Source organism: Rhipicephalus sanguineus, chromosome 1 (genome assembly GCF_013339695.2).
Source record: "Rhipicephalus sanguineus isolate Rsan-2018 chromosome 1, BIME_Rsan_1.4, whole genome shotgun sequence".
NCBI lineage: Eukaryota > Metazoa > Arthropoda > Arachnida > Ixodida > Ixodidae > Rhipicephalus > Rhipicephalus sanguineus.
Genome location: NC_051176.1, coordinates 169,746,604 through 169,767,926, shown reverse-complemented (window position 1 = coordinate 169,767,926; position 21,323 = coordinate 169,746,604). Strand labels below are relative to the sequence as shown.

The following is a 21,323-nucleotide window of genomic DNA, read 5'->3' as shown; positions in this document are numbered from 1 at the left end:
TTTCAAGCAATGCGGCGACCATGGAGATTACGACCACAATAAAAGCCACCATCGTGACGCGCACTACTGTACTGTTCGAATTGTTTGTTCTCAAGCGAATCATTAAATCCACAGAACTGAGGCACCCGCAATACCAGTTACAAAAACAAAAGTACTGCTTCGTTATCATCATCATTAGTTTTCATGTGAGATGTCGCTCCAGTAGCTCCAGTCCAGCAGTAGTCGCAGCTTCCGGCTTCCGGTCGCCATTTACGTTTTGTATGAGTGGGTCAACGTGTGTAGGTTGGAAGTGTGCGGCGTGATCGTTATGTGTTCCCGCCAAGCCTCGTAATGCCTTAGAAGCAACGCCAACGATGTGCTCCAAGGTGCTTACAGCGCCGCGTAAAAGAGCTATTCAAAGGCTGACAACGGCAACCCAGCGATGCTGCCAACTGAGGTGGAAGGACTTTTGACAGTGTGCCGGAGGATGTGGCTTCGAATCCAGTAGTATGGTGGCTAGAGGGGGAAGTGTGACGGGCGCTGTATCCCCGCCGTGGGAGAGCGATGCGCAGAACGCAATGAAAGTTCTGGCCGCCGCAAGGGGCGCTGGTGTAGTAGTAGGTGCTCGCGCTCGCTTGCTTTGGCTCGTCTGGACTCGTTCGTTGTCTCTGTGCTGTGCCGTCGCTTTGTTCGGATGCCTTGCCTTCGCTGTCGTCGTTTGTTTACCTGCCACTGTACCCACGTGTTCTGCGAACCATGCCGTCAAATCGCGCAAGTACGTGCTTCGTCCCTGGCTGTAAAGGCGGGTATAGATCGTGCTCGGAGAAGCTTTCGGTCTTTAAAGCCCCGAAGGATCTCTCGAGGCGAGAGCAATGAGCTCGAAATAATAAGCGGACTGACAAAGAGCTGACGAGGGAGAGCGTTGTTTGCGAGCGGCACTTCGACGTGAGTTTCATCGGAAGGACATACCAACACATTATAAACGGTGAGGTTGTTGAGATACCCCGCGTTTGTCAGAAGACGCTGTGCCTACGGTGTTTCCGGACGCACCGAAGTACTTTACCAAAAAAAGAAAAGCAGACAGGAGTGTCCAAAAATAAGGGAGCGCCAAAAACTTGAAGTTGAGGAGGGTCAAGTAATTTGACCTCTTAACGTGATAGGGGAGTATGTGATAACAAATGTCTGACATAATTATGGGATGACAAATGTGTGATAAATAAACATGTCCTTGCATGTATTTAGTATGCATCTAAAGCCGTAAGTTAACAGAAATCATTGGTCCTTGCATAAATAGAACTATCGCTAAAATAATAAAATAAAATGCTCAGTATCAAAGAGCCTCCAGCTGCAGCATTCCGATCTCCACTTCAATTTTCTCAAGGAAAAAGAGCCGGAAATTGTAAATGCTTTGAACATTTCGCGCTCAAGAGCACTTCAATTTTCTCAAGGAAAAGTAGCCGGAAAATGTAAATGCTTTGAACATTTCGCGCCCAAGAGAACCCCCTACAATACTACAATACAAAGGAAATGGAGGGGGGGAGGTGGGTGCGGACTAAGAGAGAAAAAAAAAAAACGCGCTGCACTGCAGCTAGGGTGCTGAGCCAGTATACTCGCTATGAACGATTGTACACAGTTTACACTTGACCAAGAGGAAAGAACACTTTAAAGTCAGCTGAGCTATGCAGCCGAGCAAGTGGTTTAGTTCAACTGAAGCAGACTATAAATATGGTAAAAGCAGCGCAAAAGGAATATGATAATAAGAATGACACAGAACCAGCGCTGAACAGTTCAGCGCCTGTCCTGTGTCGTTCTTCTCGTGTTGTCGTCTTTTTGCGCTGCTTTTACCATGAAAATCAACCAACTAGCCCAGTTTTTGCACACTGTAGCAGATTAAACATGTCGAAGCAAACCGATATTAAGACACATTTAAATATGAAAACATGGAGGCACGCCAGTTCCGTCTGGTTTAAAAGCATTCTTGGTTTTCTTTTTTTTTCCTCTTGCTTAACACCGCTAAGAACTTGCAACACATGCTTCTTAGCGAAACAAACACGTAGCGCCTTTAGCAACACGGGCGCGGGGTATAAGCGATTATTAGAAACAAGTGAAACTAACGTCTAGCGGCCATACGCAAAGCAGGCAAATGCCGCTGCAAGCACCTACGGCGCAGGTAGCGCCACCTGGTGTGACCGCCATCTTTCATTGGGAATTCGTACAGCCCTCCGCTCTCGCCTGTCACACTTCCCCCTCTAGCCACCATACCAGTAGAATAAATACAGTAGAATCTCGATGATACGAATCACACGGGGTCACAAAAAATATTCGTATTAGCCGAAATTCGTGTCACCGAAACACATGTAAAACTAGCTAAATTATCAAAGAGTCAGAGGCAAACTCATTTTAGGCACATGTAAGAAAACATTGATTTCTTGCAGAAAAAATCTCTAATGTCTTTCTGCTTCTTTTCTTTCGTCAAGTCACTCAGCAGACTTCTCTCAAATCCGTAAAAACGTGTGCACGTGTCGTCGCTGATTTCACGAGCGGCCATAGCACGCCTCAGGTCGTCGAGCGCATGCATCGTTTCAGCAGCCGGTGGTGGTTCTTCGCCGTCGCCCTCATCTGTGTCATCGCCATCATCGCTGGAATCGGAACCTCGCATGTGGCCTCCTCGACAATGTCCTCCACCGTGTGCGCACCACAAGTGGCGAGGTTGTCATCCGCCGTGAAGAAGTCATCAGCTGTACACCCAGCATCAAGCCGTTCCCAACCCTGAATTGGTTCTTCCGGCTCTGAGGGCACCTCTTCGGGACTCCTGAAGAAGCCGCATTTAGCAAAGCAGTTCGCTCTGGTAGTCGGTGTCACTCAATCCCATGCCGTAGCGATAAAATGGATGGCGCCCAGGAGGCTTATTCGCAGGTCGCCTTCATATTTTCTGTCAATTTTGGCAAGTAGGCGGCGCGCAAGAAGGCCCTTGAAATGATGCTTGATGTTTTTTTATGATGCAAGCGTCAAGCGGCTGCAGGTGCGTCGTCGTGTTCGCAGGTAAAAAGACCAGTTAGACGTTTTGAAGCGTAACTTGCGTCGGGTGGGCGGCGCACTGGTCGAGAATCAAAACAATCTTCCGATTCTTGCTGGCCATCCTTCTGTCAAGGAGCGACAGAAATGCTTCAAACTGGGCCAACATCATCCCCGCCTTTTTGTTTGCGCGGTAGACGCATGGCAAATGGCTCTCGCGCTTGAAACACTGAAGCTTTTGAAATTTGCCAACTACTGTCGACATTACAGCACAAAAGAAATGTAATTTGCTCTTTGCTTTTCTTGCCTCCTTGGCACGCTTCGCCTTTTTAAGCAAAGACTCTTCTCGCGCTGGAGGTTAAAAAACAGGCCTGCTCATCTGCATTAAAAACATCGCGAGGCTCACACCACGAGATGAGGGAGCGCAGCTTTGCGAGCCATTCGCTGACAACGGTCTTGTCAGCCTTCTTCGCTTCCCTACAGACGCTTTTGTAAGCGAGACCGGGTCTGATCTTGAAACGGTGCAGTCACCCACCTGAGGCCTGAAATTCGTCGATGCGCAGAGCAAGTGCGATCTCAACGGCTTTCTCACGCAAAATTTTGCCATCAATGTTCGCACCAGCTGCAGTAACCTCCTTAAACCAGGTCGAAAGAGCTTCTTCAAGCTTCACGTGTTGGGCTGTCTTCGCTTTCCTCGCGTTGACATTGAACGAAAACACATTTTTCATTATTGAGTCCCACTGTCCAACAATTGTGCTTAAGTCAACGTTGCGAGGCCTAGCTCCTTAGCCTTAGCCTAACTTCTTAGCCATTTTGGGATCCTCATCGACCTTTCGAAGAATGTCCAGTTTCTTAATAAAGGAGAGAGCTTTCCGCATGCGAGACATAAATTGCTGTTACTCTGCAAAAAGGCACAATCACAACAAAGCAAGAACGCGGGCTCGACCACAGCAACAGCAGACACTCCAACCACTCCGCCTGACAGCATGCATAAAAGATCCCGCAGGCCGTGCCTCCGCCTGCCTCCACACCAAGCAAAACAAAGAAAGAAAAAAAAAACATGGCCAGTGCCATCTGTAACCTTCAAGCGAGAGCAAAAGGAGCACTCAGGCCTCCGAGATCGCGCAGATCTTGGAGGCTGTCGCACGCTGCTCGCAGGTGAAGCTGGCAACGTGCCAAACCGGTGGCAGAGCTTGTATTCCAGCGCTTGACTGCACACTTCTTCTGCAGCCGTCGGAGGGGCGGCATTTATTCGTATCAAACGACGCGGGTCAAAAATCAGTTCGTGACAACCATACTCTAGCACACTGTAAATTAATGGGCCTCGGCCGGGACCACAGAAAAATTCGTATCATCCCGAAATTTGTATTAGCCGTGACCATATCATCGAGATTCTACTGTATTGGTTTTCTGCGCCTCAGGACAGTGTTATTTACAAGTTTTATACTGCTGCTTACACATATTTAATGCCATGCGTGACTACGCGTTTTCGTAATGAACGTACTTAGTGTGCGTGATTGTTTTTTTTATTATGTTGACAGAGTTAAAAATGGGTGCGTCTTATAATACGAGGTACATCTTATATATCATTTTTTCCAGCCAAAGTCGTACAAAGTAGGGGGTGCGTCTTATGCAAAGGTGTAACTTTACACTAGAAAATACAGTATTCATCAAGAAAATGAAAGTGTATCGATCTAACAGACATTTGTTTTTCTTGATAGTTTTGATAATTTGCCATTTGGTTAATTTCAGACATTTTTCCGGTCCCGTGAAATTCAAATTAATGAGTTTTTACTGTATGCACACTTCCAATTGGCTGTTACTGTAGGAGTTTCAGCACCAACACTCCTGGCAGAATGCTCGCATACTTATTTTCTCTATCGTGCTTGCCTGTAGGCCTGCTTTCAAAATTTTGTTCATCCACCGATTCTTTGTTGGATAACTTGATGACCATAAACAGCGCCGCAACTGACAATTGTTTCGTAAAGTCAGTGATTCCACTCCTGCGCCAACTGCGCCAAAGTGCGCCAAATTGTATTTACTGCGCCATCCTGATAATATCGACGAAAATTGCGCCAAACTGCGCCAAAGTCTCGGGTTTTGGGGCGTCTATCACCGGCAATCGTACGGCCGGCGCGTCAGAACATGTGCAGCTTGATCTTGGGGCTGCCAAAGTCGCAACCATGGACCAAGAATTATTCCGCTGAATAAATAGCGCTCGCGCGTGCGTCCCGAATAAGCCACGATGCCAAGCACGGTGCCGACGCAGCTTCTGTTCTGCAAGTCGGCTCGACAGCAAAACGCGCTCTCCGCAGAGGCTCGTGACGTCTAGGCCTCTCGGTAGCGAGAAAGTGCGACGGCGATTCATCGGCGGACGTCGTCTGTTCTAGAAACGCTGCTGATAGCTCGTTTCAAGCGTCGCACGGCACGTAAGGAAAGCAATGTTCAGTAATAAGTACAGGTGTGCTGCTAAAATGTCTGTCACTTCTGTTTCCGGACATCGCGGAATGAAATCTGGGATCGCTAGCAGTATATATATGGAACAATATCGAATTTTCCTTGCTTCGCGTTTATGGAAGAGCACGCGAACGGTGGAAACGCGTTCACACTTTTCCTCGGATATACTTTATCCATGGATCTTCATCCAGAAGAGCTTTTTCGTAATTCCTTCCACCAGCGCGTCCGAGTTTAATCACTCTGCGATGAATACCCCCTAAAAGGCCCTGCCCTTTCGAGCTCACGTGCTAGGGTTCCAATTCGAATTTTTTGCTTGCTTTTTAAAAATGTCATCTCATTAATAAAAGCATATATCCTGGTCGGAGCAGCCGCAAATACGCAGCTGTCAGTAGCGGGCCCGTCGCTGACGGCCCACAGTGAAGCGGCTACCCCATGTTACACGTCCGCCCCTCGCTTTCGGGGGTCAATAGCTGACGGGTAGAAAAAGTTTCGCTTAAGGGCGAAGCAATGAATGCGATACCAACAAATTGTATTGTTAAACGAAGTAAGGCTAGCAGCTAACTCTTTTGGATTCGATCTCGCGTAACTCAACAAAACACTAGTTTAAGGGAATATGGCCGCTCCAGGAACCGAAGCGTTTTCTTGCTCTGAGTTCTCTAAACACGAAGTAAGCGTTGAGAGCACAGCAAGTTTACGAGCCGTCTCCTGATGCCTCGAGATGGCGCGCGCGCAAGCGACTGCGCCCTTCGAACGATGCGCCCCCCCCCCCTGCTCCCCTGGCATCCTTTCATGCTCCTTACGAAAGACGGGCGGGGCGTTTCCTCTCTGTTTGATGAGCAATCGATGGCAGGCCCGCACGCGGGAAGATGTTATCTCATGCGCTGTCCGTGCGATGGAGACAGACGGCCGGCTAGCTTAATCTCCGCTTCAGCCGTGTTCGTCGCCAGCGCTCGCGAGCTTTTACCCGCGGCTAGAATGCGCGTGGTGATGTTATTAATTTGGTCTTTATACAGAAAATTACGGCAATGGCGACGACAAAAATCCGCGGAGAGCGTCCATATAATTGTTATCACAGTAAACATTAAAAGTGGATGATAAGCGAAGCTGTTTCGCACATGGTGGAGGACAGTTTGGTATGTAAGGCCAGGTTGTTAACGTTCAATACGCAATATTAATGCGAAAGCATCAGATGCTTTATCAAACACGAAGTTGACCGTCGGCGGCGTCAATCGATTGATGCAAAAAAATAATCATGTGATGACGCCATCACGACGTCATAGATCGTCAAAACTTGTGACGTCATCATGACGTCATATATCGTGATGTCACGTGATGACGCCATCACGACATCGTCGCTTTACACTGCTTCCGTAATCGGTGTGCCGATCATGGAGCTAGCGCAAAACCAGGTGAGGGGCAGAAAGCTTGCAGAGGAGGAGGGGGAGGATCAACCCGTCGATCGAGAAGAAAAAGAACATGGCTTTCGCCTTGGAGTTTTCTTAGGGGAATGCATTAGGGACAGTGTGGCTCTTTGACATTGAGGCACTGCTGTACATCACGGCGTTTGTCTACAATGTCTGCTGATAACCACATAGATGTATTTAGAATGTTATTTCATAAAGTTCAATTTTATTGATCTGGTATTCTGTTTATTTGCTAGTGTCGAAAATAATCGCCGAAGAGGTTAATTCAGAACACTCAACTGCATGAGCCCTTATTTTTTCATTAGCGAGTGAAGTATGGAGTTCTCCTGAGATGATTTTTTCCATGAGATTTGCAATGAATCGAAATATTTCTAGCCTTCATAAGAGCCCCATAGTAATATTCCGGTGCTTGAATTTATTGCAATATGCTTCAGTAGCGCACTCCAGGATGTAAAATTCGCTGCTCCAGAGTGCTCCCAGATGCAAAATTATTTGCTCCAAAGTGCTCCAAGATGAAATTTTTGCTGCTCCAAAGTGCTCCAAAACGGAAATTTTGCTGCTCCAAAAATTGCTCCAAATCAGAAGTCCTCGGTAGCATCACTGTAAAGTTCAAAAGCGGAACTTTGTGCAGAGAGCCAAGTGCAGTCTTTATCTGAGCATATGCAAAAGAGCTGGTCTGTTTTGTCTCGGATGATTTTGACTCTATATGATCATTACCTAATGGTCAAATGGCTGGTCCACTAATGCATGCAGTTAAACTTGGATATAACGAAATTGACAAAGTCCCCAAAAAATTCGTTAAAAACAGGTTTTCGTTATATGCAGTTTCAGCACGAAAATTCGGAAAAGAAACGCACAAATTAGACAAAGGGGGAACTGAAGGCAGAGCTCACCCAAAACATTTACGGCAAAAAACTGCATTATTTTGCTCTGTTTGTTCATGAGGGGTGGCAATACTGGACATTCGTAGGACATCAATACAATGCTGCTCCGTCCTCGTCTAGCCGTGGCCTCCGCCATTGGCTCCTGCAACGCACAGTCGCGTTGCTGGAGCTAATCGCTTAGGCCACAGTCTAGTGAATCCGCAGCGCGGCGCAAGATGGCAAAGCGTGTGATGAGTCGACCTCCGAAGATCCATCGTCGTCACCAGAGTAGCGGACAGTTTCCACCAGCGTCTAATCTGACATCTTCTCGGTAGTGACGGTGCAGTCCACCGAAATAAAACTAAAAATCACAAAGCTGCACGTCATCAGGGGCTGCTCCATGCGCACGCACGGTGTTGAAAACGAAGAGCAAACGACACAGATACCACAGAATATTTGGAAAAGCGCTCTCCATATGCGGTGCGAAATCAAAGCGTAACGACCCAGAGCAAGGATTTTTTTTTTAGTGGCATCACCTGGTGTCACGTTAACACAGTACAGTTCAAAGACCATTGCAGCAACTGAAGAGTGACGCTGCCAACACAGTTTTCTTTCTTTTTTTTTTTCTTCCCCCCCTGCCTCGACGCGGTTATCGTGGTGGCACCGCGACCGGCTGGATAAGGTATGAAAGGAGGGGGGAAGGGCACGCCCGTGCATTCAGGCCGCGGCAGCAGGAACGCTGGCTCTATGGGCGCAGGCCCGCTTGCCCACCGAGCGCGCCATGCGCGCCACCGCTGCTTCGCGCTTCGTTGTTGGCGGGGCAGCTGCAGAAGGTGCATGCGGCTCCTGCTCGTGCCAAAATGGCAAAATTCGGGGCAAAATCCCTAGGTTGTCCGCGGTGAAAATTATTTTATCAAGGGTGTCTTCCGCTGCCACTTTGTTACATAGAGGTCGGAAAGTACATGGGTAATGCTCGGAATAATGGCAAGGAATAGAAAAACTTCGTAATATCGAGGAATTTGTTGTATGGAGGTTCGTTATAGGCAGGTTTATCTGTACATCTTTAAGTTACTTATCCCTCCTTTGCAGGCCTCCTGCAGCTGCCTTGGCACCTATTCTTGGCGAGATACTGCAGCTGCAGACTCGACTGGCTCCACATCTTCAGCGATACCAGGAGCTTGTTCAAGATGAACCAAATACACAATCTATGACGGTATGACGTGCACCATTTGTAGGCTTCTTAGCCAACTTGCTAAATTATGTATTTGTGCACCTTGATCAATTCTTCAGCAAGTGTCCACTTGTATACATGTTTTGCTAATTTTAGTCTTAGTTCGCTTTTTTTATGTAAAGGTAATTTGCAGCATGGTTTCTGCTATCAATGGTATGCTTTGCATGTCATGATTGCTGAAATTAAATATCGCTACATTTTTTATGCTTCGAATGAAGTGGGAAACATACTATGTTGGCTTTATCTTCCTTAAAAGTGCCATGACACGATACTTTACTGCAGAACAGCAGTGGAGTGATTGTTTGGGCTAGGTGGTGCGACATTTGAAGGTAGATGAGCCCTGATGCTGAAAAAAGGAAACACACTTCGACAAAAATGATGCTCACTTTTAGCTGATTTTACAGTGAAAAGCTCATTAATTCGACACCCGTTAATTCAGGAAAATCGGATAATTCGGACGTGTTATCTGGCCCCGGCCAGCATACACATTGCTTAATGGCATCGAACTCGTTAATTCGATCATATTTGCTCGCAATCCGGTTAATTCGGACAATCCTTGGAGCGTGCCAAACCCGAAGCGCCACAGTTGTGCTAGGCAAACGAGCGAAAGCGGCATTCGCGGACAACCGAAAAGAGGTGGCGCAATCTGAATCACTATTGCCATCAGTGCGAACTGTATGGTAACAACATTTCTGGTTAATTTCAGGTTAGTATGTTTCGGGTTGATTAAGATAGGAAGGTCTTGAGCCACGGTCACATTGTAAACAGTCGCGAGTGGCAAAAATTGCGGCTTTTAAGCTGCTCTTATGTGTAGTGCAAGATTTACATAAAGATTTACGTGTATTCATCAAGAAAATGAAAGTGTATTAACGTAACAGACATTTCTTTATTGTTTTCTTGATACTTTCTCGATGGAGATGATAATGTTTGAAGCCCGTGTACTTAGATTTAGGTGCATGTTAAAGAACCCCAGGTGGTCGAAACTTCCGGAGCCCTCCACTACGGTGTCTCTCATAATCAAATCGTGATTTTGGGACGTTAAACCCCAGATATTATTCTTGATACTTTCGATAATTCAGAATTCGGTTAATTCTGACATTTTTCTGGTCCCTTGAGATCCGAATTAACAAGCTTTTACTGTATTAAGGCTTAAGGAATAATGCAAGTTTTTACTGCGCATGCACATAAACCAGTTCGCTTTCAACCGAAACATGCGAAACCAAATAAAGAAGTTGTGTTAAAGGGGCCCTGCAACTTTTCCAGGTAGTGATCGATTGACCTCACTATAGGAGTTCCTTCCCCCACAAATCACTTGTCGAAAACATTTTTTTAATCCATCAAGTACAAGCAAGGCTTACAGAACTTGTCGCACGCTCCGAGCACTTTTTCTCTTTCGTCTTGATGAAGGGGCCGGACGCTACAGAGGGGGATGGCAAAGGGGCAAGAAGCTACATCAGCGCATATCATGTCCTTGAGCATTTTCTTTTTTCTTTTTTAGACATGTTAGTCCACTTCCGGAATGATAAGTGTGCTGCTACTGTGTAATTCCAGCACACTATCTATAGCGTGCCATCGCGGCACCCTGTGGTGGTTGCGGTAGTAACTGCAGCAGCTTTCTGAGATGGTTATTTCACTGTATGAGCTAACCAGAAGACTAGCAGATCGCAGAGATAGGTCAAATTGACAAGTACTAGAAGTACAGAGATAGATTATTTTTGTGGAAATCCACAAGGTTGGCGAAGTTCCTAATTTTATGTTACATCCAGTGTTAGCATACCGATTTTATACTGTACTGATTGTGCTGCTTTTCCTGCAGGGAGGTGTCGTGTGGCTACCTATTAAAGTAGAAAGCCAATAGTACATTCTGATTTTCATTGCAGCTTGTGTGTAGCAGAAAATTAATGGGCTAATGCCCAGTAGCACCATGCTGAAAATATGGTCAAAATTTGTTCCGTGTATATTTTCCTGCTATGACTATAGAGCTATAATCTTCACATAATTTGCTTAGCTTCAGCATGTAAAACTTTAATTGAAAGTAAAGACAAACAAAAGAAACCATTCAGAAAAGAACTTATCACTGTTTTTGTAGCTATAATGAACACTTTCTTCCTGTGTTTTTTGCATTATGCTAACATTTTAAGTAGTAATAGTTATCTGACTCACTATGCTATTTACTCAAATTTTAGTGATGCACGCCAGTTGGTTTTGTGTTGATCAGTGTGGCAAGTTCTGTGAATTGGTAAAGTTGTGTGTTGATGAATAAATAGTGTAAAGAACATGAACTGTGTTTGTTACATTAATTTTATTTTCCCATGGTGACATCCTTTTTTGTGCTTTTTATCAGTTTCCATGTTTGTGTCATACATGTAGCTGCTCATACTTTTTTTCAGGATGCTGATGTGCAGCGCTTGGCCAATGGTGTATGCTGTGCATTACATTTGCTGAGCCATGCTTTGCATGCTGTGAGTGACCTGCACATGAATGTGGGTACCAGGCCACGTATGCTGCGTGCTCGTCTTTTGGGACCTGGTCAGGCTGGCAGCATTTTCCACACTAGCATGCCATTCCAAGTAAGTGCAGATTGCTTCCAAGAACTGCATTTTATTCCAGGTTCTTGACTTGCTCCTTGAGCACAATTTTTTTATTGGGACATAAGACAAGGGATTGTATATTTCTCGGTGAACATTACATATGTTTCAAAGTGCTCAGTCCGTCAGTAGCAACCTTAAGATTTGCAGAGACAAAATGACCAGTATACACAAGAATTCCAATTGTTCTTGTGTCTTGCTAGGACTCCAATGGCTTGTATACACATTTTGAATGCAAACAAGTTGTATTTCAGTCGAAGTTCGGGGCCCTCAGTAAATGAAGTTTCTTAAGCGAAATTGCTGCTTAAATGGAACAGCTGTTTCTAATTAGATTGGTTTCATGCTTCAATTCTACAGCCCAGTTCATCTCTCAGTAAATTATACTCCTGTTAAACAGAACATATTTTCCTTGTCTCTCCAAGTTCTGCTTAATGAGAGTTTGCTGTATGTTGAATCTGAAGGGGATCTAAAAGCTATATACAGGCAATTCGATATATAATCAAATGCCGCTACAATGAAATTGACGGGGTGCATGAAATAGTTTGTCGCGGAATTTCGTTGCAGCGGAATTTCTAGGGATGGGCAAATAGTAAGTTTGAGGGTCGAAGCGAATCTGAAGTGAATAGTGATTTGGTTGGATAATTTCGAATCGAATAGTTCGAATAGTATATATATTACATATAATTTTAAAAATGAGCATTTTTGTCATGACCGAACTAACTTGCACAATATTTTTAAGAATTGGGACTAGGCGTGTGTGAAAGACACCTTTTTTTTTTTGGTTTGAAGTGAAGTGGAAGCAACTTTTAACAGTAGCAAGATTTGTATATAACTTTGTTATAGCAAGTTATAACTGGTACAGTACGTTATGTTTTAAAAATTACTATACTTGGCGCATATGAGCCCCATATAACACGCTTTTAAACTTCAAAAGTAAATAATTAAGATGAAGGTTATATGTACATTTATTAGCCTTGAAGTCTGTCTTTGCAGCAGTGCGGCTTTGCCCTGGATGGATGGTTTCACGGCATTGCACTCACAAGCTGCAGTGAAACCCCCTTTACAGGGGGCTATATACATTCAAATATACATATACCGGGTGTCTCAGCTATCTTTAGCCAATGGTTAAAAAATGCAGTATTAGAGGCAGGCAGGTGAAATCAGTTGCATAGTGCTGACAGCCACCTTGCGCACTACGGACAATTTTTTGTTTTGTAATTAATTTTTTAATTAGAATTATTTAACTAAATTGCTAAATATTGACTTTAGGCAAGAAATGGGATTCGCAACGTTCGAGAGTGTCTTCAGAAACCCCCATTGCATTATTTGCGATAAAGAAAGTCTCACGTGTACCATTTTTTCTAAGCTGCAAAAAGAGCCCGTGAAATACAAAAAACATGGGACTAGCGCATACGGCGCCGCGATCATGCTGCTTCTCAACCATGGTTTGAGTGAATGAAATTAGCTGTGGCCGCAACTCACCTGCTCCGTTGCAGCGGTAGGCCGTTAAGTTGGCGGTGGTTTCTTGGCCCGCGTCAGTCAGTTGATGCGTGACGGTGCAAGTTGTAGCGAGCGCGGGCCAAAAAACCATCGCCATAATAATGTTAAATTAAAAATTTTGCGTAGTAGAGCTTAACTACTAAATGCAGTATAAAAATTACCCTAATGAGTGCCACATGACGGCAAGCCTTATGTTGTTGGTTTTATTCAGTTGGGGTTACCCACTTCTTATATTTGAAAATATCTGGTTCTAGTTGTGTGAAACACCCTGTATATTATGTACGTCCTCCCATCATGCAACAACCTGCGTTTTACAACAAATTGGTTTGGTTTGTTGTAAAATCCCCCATCCAAATAGCGTTTTAAAAACTTTGATTATACAATAAAATTTCATGTCAACCCCATATCGTAACACGCATATTTGGTACTGTCCCAGGGAAAAAAAGAACGATGTATAGTCAAATCTTGATACAACAAATCTCAAGGGACCGCTAAAAGTCATTTGTTATTTCAAAAGATGTCGTTATGAAAAAAATAAAAAATTAGTGCAAAAATCGTAAATGCAACCAAATTAGTCACCTACCAGTGTTGGGTATACATCCGCAACCGTGTTATTCTCAAATAAGCGGCCAAAAAAACAAACATGAAATGGTACAGAACGAGTGCACGTTTATTTGAGGAAGGGCGTGATTTTTGCTTGATGGGTGCAACTCAACTGCTGTAAGATGAACTTTTCAGAGTGCGCATCCTTCTTATGCACTTCGAAGCATCGGCATTAGATACTGATTCTTCACGTTGGTTCACGCGCGCTGTTTCGACGTTGTCTTTGCTCTTGTCATCCTCGTCACCATTTCCTTATCACGACAAATGGTATGGATCATATCCGTCATCAGTTCAGCCGACAGGCATACTTCACCGTCACACTGTGCCTAGTGTTCAAACGTTAGTGAAGCATGCACGGGTGATCTTCGGCGAATTCATCCCACAGGTCACTCGCGTCGCATTTTTCACTGTCGCCGCATTCCTTTCGTGCTGCTTCCGGAGCTCATCGTGAACTTACAACCACCAAGCTAAAGGCGAGAAAAGAGCCGTGTAACAAGCATGCAGACAGAGCTGCCCGACAAAAGAAAGGCAACGAGGCGAAGCCTGACGCGGAAAACAAGTACAGACGATGGTGATAGCGATAGGGCTGTTGCACATTCGAATAGGGCAGGTGCACAGAGAAATACGCAGGCTTTCTGATGATGATGATAGTTGCACGTATGGAGCTGGGCATTGTTTCCACAGCCACGAGTAACTTTTTAAATTCGCTATTCGTTATTTTGAAGTGTTGTGGGGATACAAGGGTGATGGCGATAAAATTTGATACGTTATTCTGAAACATTCGGTATTCTGAAATTCGTAGTAGTGAAATATTTTAACATTAAACTAATGGACATTTGGAGGGGGATTTTTGAAATAGTCGTTCATCTGACAAAATTGTTAATCTACGGCTCGCTGTTATGAGGTTTGACTGTAGTTAGTCTATCTTGATGCTCACCCAATTTACACGTGTTTAAGATAACAATGCAGCTGAATGTTATCATGTCCGCTTTTTAATATAAAACTGAAGCGTACCTATATTGACGATTAAAAAGAGAGAGAGAGAGACAAGTGCAATTCATCTTCATAAAATGGGAAATTCATTCTTCTGGCAGTTCATTTTCTTCTGTGATCCAGTTTTCCTGGCTTTAAGATTGCTTCTAGACATGTCTCAATCGCGTGTGTGTTCAAGGGCCGTTACCTAGACAAGATCTATTTACACATAGTTGCTTAATTAAGGTGGTCAGCAAGGTTGTCTTCAAGGTCCCAATGTTTTCTTCGTTTTCAGCCCATAGGAACTATTCGTGATTGGTATGCCGTTGAAGGTACCATATTTTCTCGCATATAGCCCGCACCAAAAATTGAAAAAAATCGCCTGAAAAGAGGGGGTGCGCGTTATCTGCGAATAATCCGGAAGCAGAGGTCGGCTTCACTTCAATGCATGGCCTGCCGTGCAGTCCGCATCCCCATCGGCATCGTCTGGTGCAAAGCCAATAAAAGCCAACACAGGCCATAGACAGATCCCCTCCGTAGCGTGTTTCATTCACTTTTTGCGTGCTTTGTTTGATTTGGTCAACAGCGATTTGACAGCGTCTGTCTCCGAGTCCTCGTGATCATACCCTGGTGGCACCTCGTGATCATACCCGGTGGCATGACTTCCATGCTACAGCCACTGGATGTGTGCCTCAATAAGCCATTCAAGGCGCACGTGAAGCGGCTGTATGCCGAGTGGATGGCTGACGGCCTTTACGACCTCACACCGACAGGGCACGTGCGGAGGCCAGACATTGCGCTGCTGTGCCAGTGGATCGTGGATGCGTGGGGGGCGATTCCGGCTGACATGGTGCGCAAGAGCTTCAAAAAGTGCGCCATCAATAATTGCTTGGATGGCACCGAAGACGATTGCGTCTTCGAGAGCGGCGACGAAGCCTCAGGTGGTAGCAGCGACAGCGGCGAGTCGGGCAATGATTGAAGGAACGGGAATCGGTGCCGTCAACGTTGCGGCGAAATAAATACAGTAGAACCCCGCTGTTACGTTCCTCACTGCTGTGTTTTCCCGGCTGTTACGTCGTTTTCCGCCGGTCCCGGCATAGCTTCCATAGGATACAATGTATTGGGAACCCCACTGTTACGTCGTAACTGTCGGACCGTTCCCGTATGATACGTCGCGAAGTGCGCTCGGAGCTGACCGAGTGACTACCAAAGAGAGCCGCCATGGTGCATTTTCACGCAGCTTGGCCTCGTTTGACCGTAATATTAGCCGCATGAGAGGCGCAAGCAACAGAATCTTTCAATTGATGCAAACAAAAGCATGGCCTTCGAGATTCAAATTGCAAAGATGGCGTCTATGACGTAACTGCTCGCGAAAGCAAGGCCTTCGAGATTGGCATTTACTATTGACAAAAGCATAGCCTTTGAGATTTGTATTGCACAAACATGGCGTGTATGACGTAATTGCTTGCGAAAGCAAGGCCTTCGAGATTGGCATTCACTTCTGCCATCGCGTTGGCGTAGACTCATCATCATCGTTATTTGTCGGAGTGCGGGAGGAGTTCGAGCTGGTTGGAGCTCGCACGGTCGTGCGTGCGGTTCGCGGTCGGACTCGCCGCGCCGGTCGTGATTGCGTGTGCTTAGTTCTTTCATGCCTACAGCTGTTGGTGTTTAAAAAGTCACATACGTTGATTACATTTCTGTGGATGAGGCCGTCCTAAGCTCCGCGTTTCTATCCATCGACTAGATCGCGGCTGAGCGCGCCAATTTTTGTGCTGCTCATAAGAATTGAAATAAAATTCTCTACCACTAAATATTTTGCCGTTTTTCCTGTTTTTCGGCTCTTACGTTTCCCGTCTTTTACGTTTATTTCCTACGGTCCCTTCAAAAACGTATCAGCGGGGTTCTACTGTATTTCGATCGCTTCGAAATAAAGTTTTTTTGTAAACGAGATTGTGACTGTGCAGTTGTGACTTCCCAAAACATTTCTTTTTAAGCTAAGCATGCGGGTTATATGCGAGGGCGGGTTATATGCAAGAAAATACGGTATTTGTTTGCGCTACTCACGATCCCAGGGCTTAGGCGCAAAAATAACGATACGACACAGCTATCTTCAGCATGGAAAATAACCTCTCTTTCATAATGAAAGCGACACATCATGAATTGCACTTCATTGGGAACAAATATGACACACACACATCAGTCGCACACGAAATGAACCTACGCGAACTCGTGACAGATTGTGCTCTGTTGCCATTTTGATGGGTGCTCATTAGAAAACCTCACGTAGTCTAAAACAGTGGCCCGACTATTGCAAGCCTCAAAATTGGGTTGTGTAGCTTGTATGCGTTCATTGGGTGCACATCACAGAACCCCACGAAGTCTTAGATTAATGCTCCCACTATTGCATTCCTCATAATCAGATTGTGGAGCTTGTATACATTTATTGGGTGCACATCAGAGAACCCCAAATTGCATTCCTCATATTCATTTACCGACTTTGTTATGCCAATTAAGTGTACTGTGATCAGTTCTTAAAGGGGTACTGACACGAATGTTTTCAGTTGTCGTTTTTTTGCGTCAAATGAAAGGTCAGGCCCTCAAGAGCCTAGAAAAGGTAGTGCTAAGCGCGAGTGCGACCTGAAAACGTAATTACAGTATGTTTTTAAAACCTAGTTTCGGTTCCTACTGTACCCTGACGTCACAACACGGTGTGAGCTTCTCGTCACGTGCTCGCACAATATACAGTGACATTTCCACGGCCTCTCCGCACATCCCTTACAAAAATATATTTAGACAGTCTATAGACTGCCTAAAAATGGGTTTAGAAGTCTATAGACTGTCTAAACACATTTTTATAAGAGACCGTGGCTCCGTTGGTGACGCACAAGCGGCCATTTTGGAAGTTTTGATGACGCACAAGCAGCCATCTTGGAAGTTTTGGTACCTAACGTCATCACAACTAGCCAGACTGCTGCGTGAAGTCACCAGAATTTGTACTGTAGCCTGACGTCAAGCTAGTGTCGATGTCAGTAGCTGCGCCATTAAAAAATTGACTTTAATATCAGAATAAAATATCTTATCAGCATTTGCTGAGCTTCCCACTTGCTCAGAGCCGTCCCTGCACACAGCAGATCTGTATGGCAGAGTAAACTCGCCTTCTAAAAAAGGTGTCAGTACCCCTTTAATACCTGTTTCTGAAATGCCCACATCTCGAGCACTACATACAGCATACATAAGGTAAACAAAGCAAAGGGGTTCATTGGCAGCCTAGTGTGTATTATGGCATCATTAATGTGTGTTTCTTAATATTTTTTCTTTTCAGAGCCATATAAATGTTGGTGCAGCACAGTCTCCCTCAACTGAATCGGTTCCTACTACAAGAATATCTTCTGGCACCACTGCTACAAGTGCTACATCTACAGCTACGCAAGCAGTAAATAATTGCATTTTATTATGATTTTTTTTCCTTAGAGGGCTGCTAAACCACCCAGAGGTTGAAATTTAGTTGTGGTGTTGTAGTTATACATGAGTCTTTAACAAACGCGTAGCCATTAGAATTCTTCAAAACGGTGCTGTAATAGCGAAGTTGCAAGTGTTTGATCCAAAAATGGCCCTCGCTTGCTTCGCTCTTTCCTTTGCTACACTTTGTTCGTCTTGCCGTCGTCTCCTCCTGGCCGTTTGCTCCTCCTCACCATGCGAGGAGGAAGAGCGGCGTGCGCACGTACCTGTGAGCAGACAAACAGGTTCTTTTTGTTGCTGGCATGACCAGACACGAGTGGTGACGTCACAAGCAATGCTGGGGGTCCCAAAAGGCTCGGAGAGAACAAGAGGACAAGGTTTCCTTTATTATCTGGCGCGCTCGCGGCTCGTAGCGCTGCTGCATTTGGCATTGTTGATCGTGATGGTATTCTGAACTCGATGCGTGCATCTACTTGAAATGTTGAAAAATTATGAGATGTGGTTGAGGGCCCCTTTAATGCAATGTGTTGTTAGTTATGGGTTTCACAAGGCAATGCCATTAAGCCTCTTCCTTGTTGGAATTAGCCTTATTGGGCTCCAAAGTAACAGAAAGCAAGGTGCGACTAGTTGCAGCTTGTTTTCTAGCTGAACATGCAAAATGACTCGTAGATTTTATATGCTTTTGTACGGATTGAAAGTGGCGTGCCATAGTCATGTTATGCTTGTTCTGTTGCCATCCATCGGCTCTGGCTGAAGTGGCATTGATGGTATATATAACTTATTGTTTTTAACTGTTCTCATAATCAGACTTTACCCATTGTAAAAGTCAAATTCTTTCGCCAAATGCAATCTCCCATGGTTGATTTTTCTTATTGTAAGTTTAAAATCTTCTTAGAGACCTCTTTTAAAAAAAAAGTTTACCCTAATGTTATAGAGTAACCATAAAGTTAGGAAGAAAACAAAGACTTATGCAAATGTCGAATATCACTTCTTTGGTTAGACTGCCTTTATTATGTTTGTGCTTGTGTGTGTGTGTGTAATATTTACAAAATAAAAATTTTGAGGGGGGTGTTTAACCATCCCCACTGGCACCACCTTTGTAACTATTGGACCAGGGTAGCTAGGTGTGCTAGTTGATATCGCATTATGATATGAAACTTTGTTGAAACATTTGCGCTCAAATGAAGGAAAGAAGATAACTTGGTCCCTGCCGGGCGGCAAGTTATCTTTTCGTTCACTTTACTTTCTTCACATTTATATCCTAATTACTACAAATAGCATCCCCTATACCTTCTCTGGCATTATTGTCTGTTCTCATTAATATTGTGTCTAACAAATAAAAACGAGCCCTTAAAAGTTATCTTCTTTCCTTCATTCATAGCAAGGCAGACTTGATGCCTTGCAAGGCATAGTTGCAAGGCATAGTTCTGGCAGACTTGATGCCTTCAGGTAGTATGCGAGGGATTATTGGTCAGCTGCCAGCTCGTAAGAAGATCACGTGGTACGTGACGCCAAGAGGCAGAAAAAGAGTGTTCCACACTCGCCGCCATGGCTGTGATCGATGCTGACTAACGCTCCTAGGTTTAAATGCACATATATACCCCATAAAGTGTCCGGACGGGAGGATGACTGCCGCCGTAGCTCAATGGTAGAGCATCGGACGCGTTATTCGAAGGTCGCAGGTTCGGTCCCTGCTGGCGGCAAGTTATGTTTTCATCCACTTTACTTTCTTCATATTTATATCCTAATTACTACAAATAGCATCCCCTATACTTTCCGTGGCATTATTGTCTGTTAGTTCTCATTAATTTGCACTCAAAGTTTCATATCATAACTATTGGAGTCACGTATGCCTATACTATGCCTAAGGTGACTAGCCAAGTTTGAATCATTCGACAAAGGCCAATTTCAAGATTGAAATAACAGAAGTTTGGTGCTGCAGAAGTATATGGGTACTGGCTGGGGCCTTCTGTTGAGATCGAATTTGGGAACACATTGCAGAGATGCTTCCGCATGTGCCATTCATTCCTCGTAGATAACACATTGATGAGCTCATCGTTGAAGTAGTAAGCCATTCCCGGTAATCCTTTCAGCAAGTTGTTCATGATTGCCTGGAACACTGGAGGCACACTAGAAATACCATAAGGCATTTGAACGTATTGAAATAAGCCCCTTGAAGTTAGCAAGGGTCGTGAGTCAGCGTTCAGCTAAGTTTACTGGTACTATACTGATAACGGATCCAAAACATTATCTTTGCATTGTCATCTTTATCCTGTGACATAGTTCAGAAAGCTGTGTGTCTTTTAAGTTGTACTTTGAGACGAACCTGCAAATCGAAAGCAATATTTTCAAATTGTGGGCTATGATGATAATAAAGCAGTTTTGTTTTTTCATTTTGCCTGCATCCTTCATCCTTGCATTGCATTGGTCTCGTCACATAGCACCTCGGACTTTATTTTCTGCTTTCAGGCACCAACGTCTAGCAGCACATCTCCTACAACTGGAGGAGGGGGTCCCTTCAGTGCTACGGGCCCTGCACTTCTGACAGCTCAAAGCCCAGTAGTGTTCATGGAGCTTGGACCAGGGTCTATCACCATTGATAGCATTTCCACAGCAGTGATCAATGACCTTCCCCCACCCTTGGATCGTATTGTGGATCAGCCTGAGGGCACTGTCCCTCCTCCTCCTTCTTCTTCAGCAGTTGACGAGAGCCCCTCCAACCAGTCTGGTAAGACTCAGTGGGTGCACTTATCAGTGCATGGTATCTGCAAGTTCCTTTACAGTGCATTTATGCCTTATTGAACCTTCCAAGTATGCATAGCGTTGGCTGTATGTTTTGACTGCAACCAAGACTGCTATTGGGAGTAGGCCTGTAATAGTATGCTACTTTGACTGCCTTGAAGGAAGCCCTGATAAAGGCTCTGTAACTATTTCCTGTGAAGGTGTGACAATTTTCTTTAACCCTTTGAGGGTATACACCGTACATGAATGGCATTACCTAACAGGCACCAAAGGGTTTACGTCGTGCATGTACATCCTTGCCTGCATGTTTAAAACATGCGTTCTTGCTTGGCATGTGCTGCCACACTTCGGGATTATGTGGAATTTTTTTCTAGCGCTGATGCCTCTCAGTTTCTTTTTTATGCTCTACTACAGAGGTGCGTCGGCTAGTTTTGGTTTCGTCCTTCGGCCGGTTCCCAATTATTGTGCCCGAAAAACTTATGACTTTCTG

The 21,323-nt window shown here is 44.8% G+C and overlaps 1 protein-coding gene across 2 annotated transcripts in view; it reads left to right on the top strand.

Annotated features, from left to right (window-relative positions):
* Positions 1–21,323, top strand: part of LOC119402067 (large proline-rich protein BAG6) — a 170,261-nt gene that overhangs the window by 53,931 nt on the left and 95,007 nt on the right. For both annotated transcript variants that reach the window (XM_037669174.2, XM_037669158.2), the window contains exons 11-14: positions 8,828–8,951; positions 11,360–11,539; positions 17,955–18,065; positions 20,561–20,819. In XM_037669174.2, the coding sequence (XP_037525102.1) occupies positions 8,828–8,951; positions 11,360–11,539; positions 17,955–18,065; positions 20,561–20,819 (674 nt within the window). The remainder of the gene's footprint in view (positions 1–8,827; positions 8,952–11,359; positions 11,540–17,954; positions 18,066–20,560; positions 20,820–21,323) is intronic.